The 20,027-nt window shown below is 41.3% G+C and overlaps 2 protein-coding genes across 2 annotated transcripts in view; one reads left to right on the top strand and one right to left on the bottom strand.

The window, feature by feature from the left end:
* The window catches only part of fam162a (family with sequence similarity 162 member A), a 14,996-nt gene extending 14,611 nt beyond the window's left edge, over window positions 1-385 (bottom strand). Inside the window, exon 1 of the mRNA XM_020516234.2 lies at window positions 235-385. Within this exon, the coding sequence (XP_020371823.2) occupies window positions 235-385 (151 nt within the window). The remainder of the gene's footprint in view (window positions 1-234) is intronic.
* Window positions 386-772: 387 nt separating this feature from the next.
* Window positions 773-19,222, top strand: mix23 (mitochondrial matrix import factor 23). Its single transcript, XM_048602850.1, has 5 exons — window positions 773-881; window positions 7,518-7,643; window positions 11,378-11,524; window positions 14,898-14,957; window positions 17,423-19,222. Exons 1-5 carry the CDS (start codon window positions 831-833, stop codon window positions 17,471-17,473), a joined length of 435 nt encoding a protein of 144 aa, XP_048458807.1. The 5' UTR covers window positions 773-830; the 3' UTR covers window positions 17,474-19,222.
* The last annotated feature ends 805 nt before the right edge of the window (window positions 19,223-20,027 follow it).

Raw genomic sequence — 20,027 nt, 5'->3', positions numbered from 1 at the left:
ATGAAGCAGCGGAGTTTGGGTGGGCCTAGGACATTATTCTGAGGGTACACTTGAAGAGATATCCTGGTGTGGAGAAGGCTGACCACCAGACCCGACACCCACGACTCCGTTATTCCTTGACTCGGGCCACACTAGGGCTGTGTGAATGCCACGCCAGGTCGAGGGATGCCTCAATGTCAAGGGCAATCACTCTCCCCGGCCCCTCTGCTGTTGGGGACCAAGCCCGCGGCTTACCTTCAGCCTGGGCTCTGGCCGGCGTCACCGAGCCTTCTCCCTGCGGGGATTTGTCGCCCTCGGGTTTGCCGCAAAACCGCTGAAGCCTCTGCCGGTCCGTCCTGAACGCCAGGGTCAGGCGTCCGGCCACCGCCCCCACGTAACTCCACATTCCCGAGGCCCGACCTCCTGCCTACGGCTGACTTTAACTCCCAAGTCCGGAGGTCACCGGAGCCCAGCCTCCCATTCTCGAATCGAGGCGATTAGAGTCGGTGTTTTAGAAGCGGGAGGCGTGGGCCGGTCTTAACGGGGGCGGATTTATGAAGGAGGGAGACGAATAGTAATCGCGTTTTTATTAAAGACGGAAAACAGATCAGATTTTAAACCCGTTACTGGCACTTGGCTGGGAGCTTCGTCGACGGTACATTATGTCCTTTTACCACACTTGTTAAATATTTGTTTTGCAGTCGGTTTACAAAAAGCCACCCCCCTCGCTCGCGGTAACACCTGTCTGTGGGTGCCCACCCCCGGCCACTGTCCTGTCCTGTCCTGTCCTGTCCCGTCAGGCGGTGCCGAGGGCAGCCCTCAGACCCGGGTCCTCGGAGGCGAGCGACAAGATGGCGGCGCCCAGTGAGGAGCTGAATTGTCAGGATTTCTCCGAGTTCCAGGTACGGGCCGGGGGAGGGAAGCGGTACCGGCAATCGGAATGATGAACAGGCCGGGCTGAGGGGCACTGCTCAGCGGCCCGCCCGGAGGCGGCTGGTGTGCTCACTCCGAGGTTCGTCCTTCAGGAGCCCCCTACCTCAGCCGCATGGGCTGTAGATACCCCGGGAGTGGGGGGGGAGGGAAGCGGAAAGGTCGGGGTCTGAGTCGAGGACAGAGGGAGGGCATTCGGCAGCGGCTGCTTTCAAGGGCCGCCACCGATTAAGCGTGGTCCCGGCCGCTGCCCCGGGTGCTTTTGGACTTTGTCCCCCCCCACCCCCGATTCGGTTCAATGGACTCTGCATAACGCTCACATTTCACTGTTTCATAAATGCAACACTTGTTATAGTCAGAGTCTTCACAGTATGGAAAGGGGCTCTTTGGCCCATGGTGTCCGTTGATTTTCACCCTGAATTGGCATTTTTGTGAAATGCCCTGATGAGTACAAATGCAAGTTTCGACAAAATGTGTCCTTTTTTTCAGTAGCACTTACTTCATTTACACCATATCAGATTTGTTACCTTCGTGGTCTGTGCTTCCTATGAAGTATGCTTACCCATTAGAGCACTAAAAGAAGGAGAAAACCTTATTGATTCCATTAGAATTTCATTTTAAAGAAAAAATAACGTTTAGTACGGTTTACTAGATCACGTGTACTGCAGGTTAGCTGCTTAGGAATTTGCAGCAAAACCACTTGCTGCTTCCTAATAGATATCCTAATCAATAGTCTGGTAACAGAAAGTCTCTTCGCATTTTGTACAACCACCAGGCATCTCAAAGCGCATTACAGAAGATTGAGCACTTTTAAAGTTTAGTCATTGTATTGTAAAGCCTCAAGAGATTACCCTTGTCTTGGAAAAGCAAATGGAATGCTCGTTACTTTGCAGTTAAAATTTTAATGAAACAAAGGACTCAAGATTCCTGTGAGTTAGTGCTATGGCCCCAGGTGTGATGCATTTTCCTTTGCATTGCATACTACACCCCTTATTAAAGAGCAACAAGGCTGCCTATGTGTGGAACTGCAGGAGATGGGCAAGATACAAATGAGTATTTTGCATCAGTGTGTACTGTGGAGAAGGATATGGAAGATATAGAATGTGGGGAAATAAATAGCAACATCTTGAAAAACGTCCATAATACAGAGGTGGTGGTGCTGGAAGGCTTAAAATGCATAAATAACCCGGAACTCTGTGGGAAGCTAGGGGAAGGGTTGCTGGACCCCTTGCTGAGAAATTTGTATCATCGATAGCCATAGGTGAGGTGCCAGAAGACTAGAGGTTGGTTAATGTCATGCCACTATTTAAGAAAGGTGGTATGGAAAAGCCAGGGAGCTATAGACCAGTGAGCCTGAAATTGGTGGTAGGCACATTGGTGGAGAGAATCCTGAGCGACAAGATTTACATTTATTTGGAAAGGCAAGGACTGATTAAGAATAGTCAACATTGCTTTGTGTGTTGAAAATTCTGTCTCTCTAACTTAATTGAGTTTTTTGAAGAAGTAACAATGTGGATTGACAAGGTCAGAGCAGTGGACATGATCTATATGGACTTTGGTAAGGCATTCAACAAGATTCCTCATGGTAGACTGGTTAGCAAGATTAGATCACATGGAATACAGGGAGAACTAGCCATTTGGAGGGTTGCTTTTCAGACTGGTGGCCTGTGACCATGGGTGTGCTACAAGAATCGGTGCTGGATCCACTGCTTTTTGTCACTTTATATAAATGATTTGGATGCAAACATAGACAATATGGTTAGTAAGCTTGCCAATGACACCAAAATTGGAGGTGTAGTGGACAGTGAAGAAGGTTACCTCGAGTACAACAGGATCTTGTTTCTGTGTTAGATGGGCCAAGGAGTGGTAGATGGAGTTTAATTTAGATAAATGTGAGGTGCTGCATTTTGGAAAGGCAAATCAGGGCAGGACTTGTACACTTAATGGTAAGGTTCTGGAGAGTGTTGCTGAACAAAGACCTTGGAGTGCAGGCTCATAGTTCCTTGAAAGTGGAGTCGCAGTTGGATAGTATAATGATGAAGATGCTTGGTATGCTTGCTCTTATTGGTCAGTGCGTTGAATTCAGCAGTTGGGAGGTCAGGTTGCGGATGTACAGGACGTTGGTTAGGCCACTTTTGGAGTATTGCGTGCAATTCTGGTCTCCCAGTGATAGGAAGGATGTTCTGAAACTTGAAAGGGTTCAGAAAAGATTTACAAGGATTTTACCAGTGTTGGAGGGTTAGGGCTATAGACAGAGATTGAATAGACTGGGGCTATTTTTCCTGGAATGTTGGAGGCTGACCTTATGGAGGTTTATAAAATCATGAGGGGCATGGATAGGGTAAACAGACAAGGTCTCCCGCAACCTGGGGAAAAGTCTAAAAGTTTAAGTTGAGAGGGGGAAAATATAAATGGGACCCAAGGGGCAACTCTTTCATGCAGAGGGTGGTGCATGTATGGAATGAGCTGCCAGAGGAAGTGGTGGAGGCTGGTACAATTACAACATTTAAAAGACATCTGGATGGTTATATGCAAAGGGAGAATTAAGACGGATAGGAGCCAAATAATGGCAAACGGAACTAGATTTATTTACGATATCTGGTCGGCTTGGACGAGTTGGACCGAAAGGCCAGTTTCTGTACTGTACATCTCTATGACTTTTTTGTGTATTTATGTTTTAATGCTACCACAGAGAAGGCAGTGGCTTGGATATTTTTCTAGTGTGTCCAGCAGATGTTCAGAAGACCTCATTCAAATCTCAAGCAGTGTGAAAGTTCCCATTAAGAGATCATCTGATACCTCCTGCCTTCAAAATTCTTGGGAGTTGGTTTGTCCCTTAACTTTTTAAATATGCAGCCAGTATCAGTGCATATCAGAAGATATTACATGTTGATGTTTGGTATACCATCTTGGCATACAGGTAGTTCTGCTATAACATGTGTTTCGTTAACGTGAATTGGCTGTAATGTAATTGATGACTAGTGGATGCAGTTTGAATAACATAAGCTTCCTGCTGTACAAGTGTAGTGATTTTCTACCATGATTTCCCTATAACATGATTTTCTATGGTGACTTTCAATAGCGTGAGATCACACAAGAATGCAACTACCGTATTATAGAACTACCTGTATTTCCTGTCCCAGTGGCAGGACAGAACCATCATATTGATGGCATAATTGTGTTCACTCTGGAGGGAATGGCTCTGGAAAGCCTCAACATTGATTCTAGATCCCATGAAATGTCATAGCAAAAAGGGCAAGGAAGGCAAGGAAGCCTGATTATCTCCACCACCGCCTCTTCTCCTCCCCCCACATGTTGAACATCACATGAAAAATAACACTGGGAATGGAAGGGGCACAAAATGTGTTCTCAGTGGAGGACTTTAGCATTAGTACAAGTGTCCAAGTAGCAATATTGCTGATATACTGGCCAACTCTTAAAGGACATCTGTGGCAGATGATGAAGGAACCAGCAAGAGGGAAAAACCTTCTTTCTCATCATCACCAATCTACCTGTTTAAGGCATATCTAAAGGTAAAGTTGCCAAAGTCTCAGAGAACCATAAGAGAGAAATATTTAACCTTAGGGTTACTACACCTCACCTGGGGGCAAGGGTGGAATAGTGGGATCTTCATGGTAACCTCATGACAAGAATGATTGTCACAAGTGTGTGACAACTGAATTCCCTCTTAACACTGAGGATGCATTCTACAGTGTGATGCAACCACTGTTAGATGGGATAATGGAGGCAGCATGCTATCAACATCTGAGCAATACCACAACCAATGGATTAGATCAATTCTCTGCAGTCTTACCACATCCAGTTGTGAAAGACAGTGTGCATTTAAACAATTAACCTTAGGAGAAAGTTCCACTGACATCCCCATCCTCAATATGGTTGAAGCCTAGTGCATCTGTGAAAATATGAAGATGCAAGCATTTTCAATCACTTTCAGTTAGAATTACAGAGTGACTGATCCATCTTAGCCTGTTCCTACAACTCTGCCTTTAATTTGATTCATTCCACGTGATATTATGAAATGCCTGAAGACACTGGACATAGCAAAGTCTATAGTCCTGACACCATTCCAGCAGTAGTATTGAATATTTGTGTTCCAGAGCTAGCCATGCTCTTAAACAAGTTTTTTTTTTCAGAACAGCTCGAAGCCTGGCATCTGTGCAACAGTGTAGAAAATTGCCCAAATACGCGTGTCCACAAAAAGCAGGATAAGTCCAATTTTGCCAATTACTACCCATCAGTCTACTCTCAATCATCAGACAAGTGATAAAGGAATTGTCGATAATGATATCAGGAAGTGTCTACAGAAGAATAACCTGCTTGCTGGTGCTCAGTTTGAGTTTTGGCAGCGTTACTCAGTACTAGAACTCATTACAGCCTTAGTCCTAACATGGACACAGAGCTGAATTTCAGAGACAAAATAAGAGAAAGGTTACCCTTGGCATCAAGGCAGCATTTGACTGAGTACAGCATCACAGAGTTTCAGTAAAATTTAAGTAAGTGGGAATCAGTGGATGGCGGTGGGGGGAGAATCAGCATCAAGGAAGATGTTTAGGATCTTTGAAGACCAATCATCTAAGCCCTAGGACATTGTTGGAGGAATTAGTCAGGATCATGTCCTAGAGCCGCCCATGTTCAGTTGCTTCATCCATCATAGGTCTGAAGTGGGAATGTTCACTGCCCGGTGCTCATTGCCATTTGAAATGCATGTATATAACAAAACATGGCTAATGTTCAAGCTTGAACTAAGTGGCGTAAATACTGTTCTAATAAGGGCGGGTCACATTTTGGGTATTCTGTGGGAAGTGACTCATTTTCTTAATTCCTCAAAGCTTTTACAACGACTACAAAGAACAAGTTAGGAGTTTAATCTAATGATCTCTGATTCACTGGATGAATGCAAAGCTGGCAATACTTGGGCCTGCACATCCCCTCCAGGGCAAAGCAATGTGCTTGGTCAGCATCCCATTGTTTAAAAGTTCACTGCCTCCCCAACCAGTGCATCATGCAACAAGACTGTCCTATGTACCATTCAAAAGATGTACTGCAGCAACTCACAAACTTGTGAACCCCACCAGCTAGAAGGAAAAGATGGCAAGTGCATGGGAACACTGCCACCTACAAGTTTCCCTCCAAATTGTAGTACATCTGAACCTAAAAGCAATTTGTCGTTCCTTCATTGTTGCTGGGTTAAAATAGTGGATGGATATCTTAATGGTATTACACCACGAGGACTCCAGTTGTTCAAGATGGCAGCTCATCACCATATTCTCTTGGCAATAAATTCTAACCTTACCAGCACCACTTCAGAAAAATGAATAAATATGTTCAACATAGAAAAGCTGTATTTGGTCATTTGGACAGTTCTGGTTCTTAAAAGTTCTACTCTTTCACCATAACCATGTAGATATTTCCTTTCTGAAGCGCATATCCAATTCCTTTTTGAAAGCCATGTATTTCAAATTATAACTACTTGTTTCATGAAAGAAACTCTGACTCTTTCCCACCACATTTTTGCCCTCCCCACCCCGCCCTCTTTGACAGTTATCTTAAATTTGTATCCGCTGTTTTCTGACCTTACTGTCAGTGGAAACAATTTAATTTTTTTTCACAACAAGATCATTTTAAGTGATTCTATTAAGTTACTCCATTTTCTGTACTCCTAGGACATCAGTCCCCACCTCTCTGGTCTGGCAATATAATCAAAGCCCCTGATCCCTGATATTCCTGTATATCCATCGAGAAAGACAAGGGCAGCCTTGGGGACACCATCATCTGCAAGTTCCCCTCCAAGCCACTCCTCTTCCTGACTTGGAAATATATCACCGTTCCTTCACTGTTATTGGGTCAAAATCCTGGAATTTCCTCAAGCACCATTATGAGCCAACCCACAGCAAGTGGACTGCAGTAATTCAAGAAGGCACCTCATCACAATCTTGTTAAAGATAACTAGGAACAGGAAGTAAATGCTGTCCAGCTAGCAACACCTCATCCCACAGATAAGTTTTAAAAAAAAAACTCTACACCATGGGGCGTCACTGTGGTACAATGGTTAGCACTGCTGCCTCACAACAACAGGGACCCAGGTTTGATTCCACCCTTGGATGACTGTCGGGTGTTTGCACAGTCTCTCCGTGGTTGCATGGGTTTCCTCTGAGTGCTCCGGTTTCCTCCCACAGACCAATGATGTGCAAGCTTGTGTGGATTGGCCACGTTAATTGCCCATTCTGTCCGGGGATATGCAGGCTTGGTAGATCAGCCACGGTAAATGCAAAGTTTTGGGGATAGGTTAGGGGCTGCTCTTAGAATCAATGTGGACTTGATGCGTTGAATGGCCTGCTTCCATGTTGTAGGGATTCGATGAACAAGACCTTGGTGTTTTCATGGATGTCATAATTGTACTCGGTACTCTGGCTGAGGCCTCGCCAGTGGTTTATTTAAAAAAGGCATAGTCTTTGTATAGACTTTAGCACAGATGATAATAAGTCTGTTTATTTGGCTGTAGATAATGCCTGGACTTCATCCAACTGCATTAGTTAATTTTATCAGTATTATTAATGCAAAACCTCCTTTTTTATTCCTATCAATAGGATGCATTGCGGGTGATGCGACAAATTGATGATAGGATAGTCCACGAATTAAATACTATTATCCCTACAGCATCCTTTGCTGGGAAGATTGATGCAAGTCAAACATGCAAGCAACTTTATGATTCAGTAAGTAATGTCTTATTCGTTTTTTCCAAATTTTTTTTTTTGTGGAGTCTTTTCTTACTATGTGACCAGTTGAATAAGAAGCTTAAAAACAAAGTTGAAGTCTGATTTATAATGTGCAACTCATTGCGTGCTGGGCTAGTTAAATTTTGATGGTTAAAAAGGTGACCAGTTCATTCAAGTATGAGACTTGGGTGTTCAGGTGCATAGATTTTTAAAATCTTATGAGCAGATGCAGAATGTAATCAAGAAAGCCAATGGAATGCTGGCCTTTATATCTTGACGATTGGGATACAAAGATGCAGAAGTTATGCAGCAGTTATGCAAATCCCTGGTTAGAAACAACTTGGAGTGCTGTTTGCAGATCTTAGCACCACATTTTAGGAAGGATATATTGGCATTGGAGAAAGTACAACATACATTTACAACAATGATACCTGAGTTTCAATGTTCAAGTTATGAGGAGAGATTATACAAATTAGGTTTTTTTTTCTCCAGTATTTAGGAGGTTAGGCAGTGATCTGATCAAAGTCTACAAGAAAAGACAGGGTAGTTAAAGAGAGAAATTATTTCCATTAGTTTAGGATTCTGGAACTAGAGGCGTAGTCTGAGAATTAGAATTATAGAATTGTTCAGGAGAGATGTTGGGAAACATTTCCACACAAAGGGTGCTGGCTGTTTTGGAACTCTCTTCCACAAACTGCAGTGGATACTGGATCAGTTGTTAATTTAAGACCTGGGGTAGGTAAGCTTTTGTTAAGCGAAGGTAATAAGCGATATGGCCAAAAGCAGGTATAGGGAGTTAGGCCACAGATCAGCCGTGATTACATTGAATGGCGGAACAGGCTAAAGGGGCTGAATGGACCTCCTGCTCCTATGTTCCTACATACCTTTGGTCACATTAATTCGTATCTTCAATTTCTTTAGTGGGTATTGATAAATATTTTTCTGACTAGTGCATGTTTTATGTGAGTGAACTGGACCTAAACAAAATAGAATTGGGGATTTTGCATTGTAAGCTGAAAAATTCCACATAGTTCCACTGTAAGGCATGGACCTTAGGTGCTATATTTAATTGGTTGACCTTGTTACAGTTGTAGCCAGCTTCTTTTCAGTGGTGTTTAATTAAAGCCGAAAGAGAGAAGTCCTTGCATCCTCAAAACCTTTGTTTAAGTCCTGCTCAAATTAAAGCCTAGAGACACAAAAACTGCAGATGCTGGAATCCAAGGTAGACAAATAGGAGCCTGGAAGAACACAGCAAGGCTGGCTTGCAGTGTCCTGTTTCAAATTAAAGTCAGTTTGACCTAATAATCTTAGGTAAAATAAGCTTGTGTAGTATATAATCACTTCCTGGTACAACAACTACATAGCTTCCCATAGGCACAATTCTCAGAGGCATTGCAATTTCTGCTTTGGAACGGGACATGTGATCCATTGGAAGAGAGTATACTTGTCTGCTGTCATGAATTTTGTTGGGATACCAGGAAGAAGCTCGGTCTGCCTGATCTATACTCAGGCAGTACCTTGATTCAGTCTTGCAATAAACTTAATACAAGATTGATGTCATGATCCAATCCATTCTTGGTTGTCCATTTACATTCCCCAAGGTTACAATCAAAATACACCACTTCATTTCACAACAGATGATTCTATTTCACCAGCACTCCGTTACAGACTGAATGCCTCAATTAATGACAGTATTAGTCAGTTATTGATTGGCTGTCTCTGCCTTTGAAAAATTTAATTAGAAACTTCAGAATGAACAAGGAGGGTTTGTCTGGTGACAGAGTAGCAGTATGCAAGCCTGTGCATGTATGAACAAGAAGCAGGAGTAAGACGTTCTGCCCCATGAAGCTGCTCTGCCATTTAATAAGGTTATGGCTGAACTGATTGTAACCTCAAATCCACAATACCATGTACCCTGAATAACCTTTCATCCTCTTGCTTACCAAGAACTCTCTGTAGCTCTGGCGGGGGGGGGGGGGTTCTTTTGGCACAGGGGTAATGCCCATACCTTTGAGCTAGTTGGACTGGATTCAAGTCCCACCTGCTCCAGAGATGTGTCATAATATATCTGAACATGTTGATTGAAAATCCATCTCTGGCTTTAAAATATTCAGTCTGTTTCCATTGTCTTTTCAGGAAGAAAATTCTAAAGACTTGTCATTCTCTGTGAGAAACAATTTTGCCTCATTTCTGTTTTAAATGGCAACCCTTTATTTTAAACAGTGACCTTTTGGTTCTAGATTCTCCCAGAACAAGAAATATTGTCTGCATAGCTAACCCTGTCATGACCCCTCAAGATCTTCAATTTTTCAATCAAGCTGCCTCTTAGCCTTCTAAACTCAAGTGGATACAAGCCTAGCATGCCTAATCTTTCCCTTATAAGACAGCCCCTCCAAATTAGTTTGCTAAATTTTCTTTCAACTTCTGAAGCATTTACATCCTTAAGGGACACAATCCTCTACATACAGGAGGATGTAGGCTTGTCAGATGGGCTGATCAGTGGCTAATGGAATTCAATCTGGATCAGTGGGATGTAATGTGTTTGGACAGGATCAGCATGTTTGGCTGTTAACCAGTTTAAGATGTTGAGACCTGAGGACTTTTCCAGCAAGCTGGTAATGGAGGTAGGCTTCTGAGCCCGGGGCTTGTCCGCTCTGTCCACTTCTCTTTTCGTTTCTTTTCTTTTTTCTCTTTTATTTTACTTACCTCTTTTTGAAAAGCTCGGTCTCGGTGATGGCATTGGCGGTCGGCGAATCAGCCCAGGCCACACTTGTGGCGGCGGTGTCAGCGTTTGGGTTCCTGGTGGCATCTACGTCATTGAGGTGGTCCTAACGTTGACTCATGGTGGCTGTGGCGGAGGCGACTTTGGGCCCAGTATGAGACCCTGCTGCATCAGCGAGGTGGGCCCGAAATGGACTCACGTTGGTGGCTTAAGTGGTGGCTGCATTGACAAGGACTCTTAGTGGCAAGGGTGTTGGTGGAGGTGAGATAACACTGAGGAGTGGCGACTTTTATTCCAGTAGCAGTGGTGCGGCGAAGGGACTTGTGCCTGGCCAGGGGGCCCATGGCCCATGGCCCATGTCAGAGCACTTAACAAGAAGGGCTGTAAAGTTGAACACTTTTTCTTTATTTATATATTCTGCTGCCCTTCTATGATTTGGTTTATTTCTCTATGTTTTAAGATGGCGCCGGAGAGTGGTGACACTATACAACACTTTTAACTGTATTTTGTAACAAAATACATGTGGCGATAAATAAGTCAAATCAGCTTAGGTCTCTCCCATAAAACTGAAACATAACCTCCCTAATTTTGTTTTCAATTTCCTTTATAATAAATCATAGAATGCTGTTAGCCTTTCTAACGATATAGATGATTTTGGGGCGCTTATTCTACACCCTGACTGACATTATTCCAATTATTAAAGATTCACCTAATCACAACAGATTTTTTTTAAGTTGCATAGAGATATAAAGAATGGTCTAAAATGTGTGCTCTATTTCCAAATATATTTCCAGTTTTAAATATCGTTACACTGCTTATTGTATTTTTCTTCATAATACTCGTCCACTTGTTTCTCTAAATTTACTTCTGGGTAGTAAAATTTACTTGTGTAATCCAGAAAATGGACCATGATATGTCTACTGCATCAAGGCAAACCAAGTGAAAGAATTCTATACTGCAAGGTTGGTAAATTTTGTGTATCTATCTTCCTTTTTTTTTTCTCTTTTAGCTAAAACAGGCACACGCTAGTAGGGAAAAAGCCATAAAGACCTGCATAAATCAAAGCTCCAGTAGCGTGAACAAACTACGAGAAGAGAGAAATAAAGACATGGACAATTTAACGCTACTAAAACGACTTCGGAAAGAACAAACAAATGTAAGACATGCACAGAGTCTATCAACCACTCACATAGTTTCCTTCCTTTGAAACTTTTTGTTTTAAAATATACTTTTGATGTGGATGTGCCAAACTTAAATGTTTTTAATAAATGATGCAAGAAACTTAAACTAGACTTGCACAGTTGAAGCTTTTTTTTGTTGCAGAGGTGCTGCTGACCATTAGCATTAAAATAATGTTTATTTGTTTTAGGTATATTATAACATTACTCAGTTGCCTGGTAACACATCAGAGATAATGTGTGCTCTGCTGCTGAAGTTTTCAAATAAAACAAATACTTAATTGACCAATTTGACCTATTGAGAACAATAAATAATAATATTTGTAGTTCTGAACACATTTATTTACTGTAATAATGAAACTTTTAAAAAACAATTTGGCTCAAGCCCTTTTTTTGCTAAAGAAATTTACAGATATTTCCCTTCTAAATAAATAGAACTAAGTTTTTTTTTCTGTGAAACAAAACTCACTTTATTTAAACGTTGAAAGCAGTCCCTAATGGATACATGGAAATGGGTAAGTGACTACTTATCCTAATTTTTCCTTTCATTGTTCTATAGAAATTGCTGACCACCAGCTCATGTCTCTTTAAGGCTCAGATCAGTAATTCAAAGGGCAGGATCATAAGTGCAAGGCTTTGTCACATCACTGTTCTGAAAATTGCTCCGGGATAGCAAGAACTGCAGATGCTGGAGTCAGAGATAAGTGTGGAGCTGGAGGCACAGAGCAGGAAAGTTGACATCCCGACCCAAAACATCAACTTTCCTGCTGCTCTGATGCTGCCTGGCCTGCTGTCTTCCTCCAACTCCACACTGTGTGTTATCACTGTTCTGAAAATGTTCTGTGACTGAATTCTAATTCCAACATTGAATTCCACTTGCGGTAGTACTTCTCAGTAATAAATCCAGCGTTCTTGTTAGTTGCAGCTTCAACAAATTAAGTGTTTTTGTCTATGGTAATAAGATATCAATTTGAATTGAAAGCCCTCATCACTGGAACCAGTTTTGTCAACCTGAACTGATGTCCAGTGCACTGGCTGGCACGCAACGTGTTGCAGAATGGCCCAAGCACTGACTAAGAGGGAACACCGGTCTCTGAATTGGTGCAGTAGTTCTAGAAAAGGAGAGAGTTTGTACCTGTTCTAGGCTTCCTGTTGTAGAGGGTCCCAAATGCTGCTCTATCTAGCCTTGTGTCCTCCTCCAATTCCTCATACAGACTAAGGGGCTCCTTTGTAAGATTCCCTTGACTAAGCATTTCCTTTCTCCTGTAGACTCTTATAAGGTATCCAATATGGTAGAATAACACAAGGCATATTTGCAGAATAAACAGTGAAAGAGTGCTGGTAAAAGCTTGACAAAACATTCTCAACATGTTTGAGGTCCTCTTCACAGCTCCAGTAGAAAGTGAACATTAAATGACAAGTATCCCTTTCTAGTAATATTTGAAATTCACCTCAACCCTACTCCCAAACAAGAAAGGGCTTTAAGACACGTAATAGTTTCTAAAATGCTTTGTGCTTTCTCCTTTAATGAACACAAGTTTATATTTTAACTGATAATTAACTGCCATCAATCATCCATTTGTCACAGAGGCTTCACTTCCTTTACTAAAATGGTACCTTGCCGTGAACAAGTGTTGAGGTTCGAGGCCTCATCCTGGAGGCTTTATAGTACCTGGACATACTGTTGAAAGTATCGCACTATGTGCCTTTCTTCGTTTTAGCCAATGTTATTTGAATGGTATTGTATTTCAACACATTGCACGCATTTTTGTTAATCTCAATCTCCTGAACTTACACTTGTGAATTCAGAGATCACATAATAAAATGAGAATGTTGTAACTATAGGAGTTCTCCTTACCTTTCACAATTTCAAAGCTAAATTGAAAATAATAAACATATACATTCCTTTAATTCCATTTTTAAGTGAACTGTAGATGTTATTGTCACTTATTTGTCATCAAATTAATATTATATTAGGAGTTTAATGTTTTACAAAACGTTATCAAAATAATCAACCCTTTCTCAGACCAATTCCCATGCACAGTTTATTCAAATCTTTGCAGAAATTGGCAAGATTTCAATCATGAATGCATACAAGTATTTTTTTCCTCTTCAATTTTCTCCCATTCTGAAGGTGATGACCTATGCTGGCATAATATTCTACCAATTCTGAGTGACCTGTAGTAGTTTTTCTAAGTGCTCATTTATCTTGTTTTTGTCTTAACTGTCTTGGTTCACAGGCTGTCTGGTTGTGGTGAATTTCTCATCTGACCTTAATTCTATCCTTACCTAAGTTCTCACAAATGCATTGTGCACAATTTCCAGCAAATGTTACTGGCTGATTTTCCCCAGTCATCTCAACCCAAGCTGCTGATTGTAGCTTCAACATTATCCTGGTTCTGTCATAAGCTCAAATAAATCCTTCCTCTTGTTCAGCTTTGTAGAGGACACTCTGATAGTAAAGAAAAATCTCACATTTGAACAACTTTGTCTCAGTTAGAATTGTTGATGTGAGAAGACCATCACGAACCCTTGTTCATTTGTATTTCTCCTGACTTGTTAATAAAAACTCAGCATGCTCTGTTACCTGTGATTAGTAATACGTGGGTCCAAGTTCTGCATTCGAAATACAGCTCAACTGTTAATAATGTGAACCAGAGAGAAAAGGAAGAGGAAAGAGACAATGCAAAAAGCCTCAGATTTCTATAATGCACATCATATACAGAAATCGTTTTGCAGCTTGGTCAATTAAAATTATCCTAAACAAAGTACTTTTGTAGTGTAGACGTAATGAAGAGGGATAGAGAATATTGGAGTTTCTGCGTGGTGATATAAAATGAATTGAAATGTCTGCAATCAGTGTACTTGTTTCTATGGAAATGATGTCCATTTCACAGTAGATGGATTCAGTCCAATTCTTGTGCCTATCTCTTTGATGAATTCATACCTTATCGGCATGGTGGTTAGTACTGTTGTCTCACAACGCCAGGAACCCAGGTTCAATTCCAGCCTTGGATTACTGTGGAGTTTTCACATTTTCCCCATGTTTGCATGTGTTTCATCCATGTGCTCCAGTTTCCTCCCACAGTCAAAGATGTGCGGGTTAGTTGGATTGGCCATGCTAAATTGCCCCATAGTGTCCAGGGATGTGCTGGTTAGGTAGGTTAGCTGTGGTAAATGTGAGGTTATGGGGTAAAGGGTGGGGTCTGGGTGTGATGCTCTTCAAAGGGTCAGTGCAGACTTGCTGGATCAAATGGCTTCCTGCACTGTAAGATACTATGATAATATAAATCACTCTGTCTGTTGTAACTTATTCTATATTTGCATTCTGTCTATGTGTCTATGTTTCAGTTGAAATTGATGCAGTCTGAATTAAATGTTGAGGAGGTTGTCAATGACAGAAGTTGGAAGGTAAGGACCGTTCTTGCATTTTTCTGTTAATAGTATTTCTATATTGGAAAACAGTAAAATTGTATGAAGACTAATTCATCATCCAAATGATTATATAAGCTGTTTTGAATTAGTTTATTTATCATCTAGATCAGTGGTTCTTAAATCTTTTTGAAGAGGGCCTTTCCAAGGGAATTGTAATCAGAGACACCCTACCCAATCATAATAAAACAAAAAACTGAGGATAATGGCAATCTGAAACAAAACAGAAATTGCTGAAGAAATTCAGCAGGTCTGGCAGCCTCTGTACAGAGAGAAAGCAGAGTTAATATTTCAGGTCCAGTGACCCTTTTTCAGAACTGACAGTAACTGGAAAAGGTTGCTTATATGCTGAAGATAGAGAGGGAGAAGAGGATAAAGGAGTAAGCGTTAGATGTAGATGGAGCCCAGAAGGGGAGAGAGTTAAGCAAGCAAAGGAATGAATAATGGTAAGCCAGAGAGAAAGAAAAGCTATAATAAGGACCATTAGTAAGTGAAAATGGGTTGGCTGCACTGAAAACAGTCCATGTCGTGACAGGGTGTAGGAATGGGTAAAGAACGTGGAAGGTGGTGTTGAGACCTTCAAATTATTGAACTCGATATTGAATTCTGAAGGCTGCGGGGTCCCCAAGTGGAAAATGAAATGCTGTTCTTCCAGCTTGCACAGAGTCTCGCTGGAGCACTGTAGCAAGCCTGAGACATAAATGTTGGTCTGGGAACACTGCTGTGTTGAAGTGGCAGGCAACAAGAACCTCGGTCTTTTTTTAAATGAACAGAACGTGAGTGTTCTGCAATGTGGTCACCCAGTCTGTGTTTAAACTCTCACATAGAGGACACCACATTGTGGGCAGCAAATACAGTAGACTAGATTGAATGAAGTGCAGGTAATTTGCTGCTTCACCTGGAAGGTGTCTTGGGACTTGGATGGTCAGGAGGTAAACAGGCAGATATTACACCTTCTGCAATTGCATGAGGAGGTGCTATGGGGGGATGTCGGGTAGTGAGCCAGGATGTCCTGGAGTGCATAGTTCCTGCAGAAGCTGACAAGGCAGGGAAGGGGAATATGCATCCGGTGGTGGCATCCCACAGGAGGTGACAAAAATAGCAACTTATGATCCGTTGGATGTGGAGACTGGTGAGATTGTAGGTGAGGACCGGGGAACCCTTTGGTGTTGTGGGAGGGAAGAGAAGGAGTGAGGGCAGCATTGCAGGAAATGGGTCAGACACACCTAATGACCCTGTCAACCCCAATGGTAGGGAATTCTTGGTGGAGGAAAAAGGTAGACGTTTCTGAGGACCCCTTGCAGAAGAGGCATCACCAGAACAGGTGCAACAGAGATGGAGAAACTGAGAATGGAATGTAGTCTTTACAGAAAGTAGGGTGTGAGGACATAGTCAACGTAACTGTGGGAGTGAGTGGGTTTATAGTGGCTATTGGTGGCCAGCCTATCCTCCGAGGTATAGAGGAAGGGAAGAATCCAAGATGGACCAGGTAAGGTGAGAGCAGGGTGGAAATTGGAAGCAAAATTAATAAGTTTTTCTAATTCCAGACAAGAGAGGGAAGCAGCACCGATAATGTCATTGATGTACTGTAGAAAGTATTTACCCCACCTGACCATCCCATCTAAATAAAATACTTATTTCTGAATGTAAAGTTCATCAGTGTCCTATAAGGGCATGCATGAAATTTCACCATGTTGGCAAGTATGCTGAATAGTGACAAGACTGATCATGTCGAACTCTTTCAACAATGTCCTGCAGCTGCACTGATGCTTTCTGACAAGCATAACATTGTATCAAGTACGAGTGCAGTCAATAGAGAGTCTTCCATTTTGCAGCGATGGGGTACTGTGTATGGCTGAATGCTGCCCTGAAGATGAAGGTAGCTTATTTCACCTCACTTCCAGCATTCAGCTCCTCCATTTACATTCCAGTCATTTACAACACCACTCCCACGCGACTTACCCTGAATCTGCCAACACATGCTGGAACTCTGGACCTACTCTACTGCACCCAATTTCCTGTTCTGTGACCCTTCTTTCTTGGATCTGAATTAGAGAGTCCTATTTGACGATGGAACATGATGCGGCTCGGTTCAGTTCTGTTCTTGCTCAATATACACACTCTCCTCCGATCAAACCTCCTTCCACACCAGTAAACTCAATACCACTGCCAATTTGTACCAGCACTATTATCAGCTTACCTAATTTATTAACTACCTCAAAGTGGGCTAACAATTGAACTTAAACCTTAGCAATTTGTGAAACTTTATTTCATGTTGAGCTGTGCACTTCCTAACTGAGACATGAGAAGAAATTCACGACACGTTCTGAACTCTCCTAATTTGTGAAAGAAAAGTTGGATAGTGAAAGAAGAAAACAAGAGAGAGTTGAAATCTGGAGTAATCTCTTCAAGCTCTTGAATAAAAAACCTTTTATTCTTTTAAGGTGTTCAAGGAACGCTGCAGAAATCATTACAAGCCTTCAACCAGCCTGTGACACTAAAGCACTGTGACAACAAGCCAAATCCTGCCTACCTGTGGCTTGAGAAGTATGAATCAGATGATAGTTGTTGAGAGTAAAGTGCAGTGGACCACTTCAGGGACCGTTTATAGGTGTAATAAACAAAACGTTTTGGATTTGATGGACCTATAATTGTGGGGAAACTGGCAGTTCCGGCAATCACTTAAAATAGCCCATAAAAATGGTTCTAACAAACTTAGTATGATGTAAGCTTTCTGTGAACTTTACAAAAACATGCTTGTCCATCTTGAATATCTTGTGACAGTTTTGTGCATGGTTTAAGCTTTTGTTTTAAAACTGCAAAATGGAACAGATCATGTCAGTTGTTGCAAAGCAAAGTATCTGAAGGTTTTCATAGCCTCATTTACTAGAATGCTTTTCCCTTTGTCCCATGTAGGATCATTAGACAACTTTGATGTCAAGACAATTTTTTAAAAAAGTTTTATCTCCCTCAAATTGCCCAATCCAACTTAATTTGCAATAAAAGATACCAGACTTGCTGTTTGTTTTGACGTTTATTCAATTGTAGGTTGCACTTCCTTAAAAAAACTACTGCCCTTCAGAATTGGACTCCTATTTAATCACAATTGGAATTGCTACAACGTCGCTCAGACTGTCTCAATGAGTTGAAGTGAAAGGAAAATACTCATCTGCCAAAACCTGACTGGTCGGGTTTATATCTGGTAATCGGGTAGGTGCACGGTACAAATACCAATGATTAAGCTGCACAGTTTATAGAAGCCTGAGAATTTAAGTCCTAATTCAGACATTAGAGTTTGGAATTTGAATCTATGACATTCAGGCTAGCAATTTAACATTTGCTATAACTTAGTTGTTCAAATGCCATTTACAATTAAGTAATGTCAAATTAGAATCTTTGCAAATGTTTCACTCTGACTGCCTCATCTACAGTTCAAAACACTCAATTGGTATGTGCAGGTTATTGTCTTGTGTGTTCAATTTAAAGAGTCCTCAAGTTACTTATTCCATGCAGTAGGGCAGAAACAAGAGGGGCCAAATCTGTCAGCAATTTAGTATGCTTTAAAGCTTGTTGGGAGGTATGTTTGATTGGGAATGGGGCACCAGAACCTTTTTTATTTCCTTTCCCTGATGCCTAAATGCCTAGGCAAGAGTTCCTCCTGAGCCTGGGCACTGATCAAATTGGTTGCTCTTTTTTACCAAAAGCAGTGATCGGTTCAAAGTCTAAAGGTATTTTTCAGTCATTCCTGCCAGTTACCTTAATTTCTAGTGTCACATTGGCAATAATGGTCTGCTTAGCCTTGTTTTGGGTGGTGGAGTTGTTATATTCAAGTATTCTCCATTAAAGGTAAACAAGATGGGGGAGGGTGTTGTATGCCAAAGCCATTTAGAAGCATTTTCTAATAAAATGTGCCCTACCTGACTGCAGTAATACTTACAAAAATCATGAATTGCCTCTATGTTGGCTGAAGGAACATTATCTGTATTACTGTATCCATTGAAACAGTGATTCTACTGGAACTTGTGTCAAGGTTCCATTTTTTTAAAAATAGAACTCAAGAATCAACAGTTTTTAAATCTAGAGAAAATGTAGTTCTGTTCCTGTCTATTCATGTGTATTTAAATATTGGACATGTTCGGTTATGTGCAATCTGGAGTTTTAACTTCTGAAGAAATCACATTGGAACAATGTTTTATTTCTGGAGGGTATGTCCCATTAGTAATAAAAATCCACTGGTGCTTTTAGTCTTGTGTGTGCGTGGATGTAACACCAACTATACATGATGTGTTAGATATATCTTTTCCAAAGAACCATCTCTCTTATCACACCCAAAGAACGTTGCTATCAGTCTGAATTTTTGGTAAAATTGCTTTGAAATTTGTCATGTCAGCTGCTGAGAAAATCTAAACAGCAATTGCACTATAAAGGTCCTGTTATGGATGTGGACATATGATTATTCACCACGTAGAAAAGCCTTATATGCTTTTCAGTAGCAACCATTCCTTAATCCAAAACTGTGGTTGTGGAAATTTTCATTTAGTTTTGATTCAGAGTTTCTAGACATTCAGAATAAGCTTTGTTGGACTGTGCATTTACAATTTCAGAAAGCAAAAAAGTTATTGGATGTTTCTCTGGGATAATTCTGCAATTAAAAACAAAGTACTGTGGATGCTGGAAATCTGAAACAAATAGTGTTGGAGAAATTCAGGTCTGGTAGCATCTGTGGAACACAAAACAAAGCTAACATTTCAAATAGAATATGATCTGCTGAGTTTCTCATGATTTTCTGTAACTTTATAATTTTCCCAAGAAGTTCAGAAAAATACTGCACAGGTAAAATTGTAACATTTAAGCCCAGTCCATATGGCTTTATGGTCACACACTCAAGGGACTGTAATACTTAGTAAAAAAGTAACAGCCAGTATGATACTGTACAGTAGTTATGGAACAACACAGTTTGAGTTTGTGTGGAAAGACCATAATTTGCAATGTTTCCTCATTGATAAATTTCAGTAATTTCACGCTTTGGTGGAACTTATTGCGGAGATG

Source organism: Rhincodon typus, chromosome 11, assembly GCF_021869965.1.
Source record: "Rhincodon typus isolate 14 chromosome 11, sRhiTyp1.1, whole genome shotgun sequence".
NCBI classification, from domain to species: Eukaryota; Metazoa; Chordata; class Chondrichthyes; order Orectolobiformes; family Rhincodontidae; genus Rhincodon; species Rhincodon typus.
The sequence above is the reverse complement of the archived record's forward strand: the minus strand, read 5'-3'. Positions and strand labels throughout refer to the sequence as shown.

What these genes read in the sequence shown, in the direction of transcription:
- mix23 (XM_048602850.1), top strand. Translation starts at nt 831, where the DNA reads ATGGCGGCGCCCAGTGAGGAGCTGAATTGTCAGGATTTCTCCGAGTTC. An exon ending in AGGATTTCTCCGAGTTCCAG is followed by an intron (nt 882 to 7,517) that starts GTACGGGCCGGG and finishes TCCTATCAATAG; the next exon opens with GATGCATTGCGGGTGATGCG. An exon ending in TCAATGACAGAAGTTGGAAG is followed by an intron (nt 14,958 to 17,422) that starts GTAAGGACCGTT and finishes TATTCTTTTAAG; the next exon opens with GTGTTCAAGGAACGCTGCAG.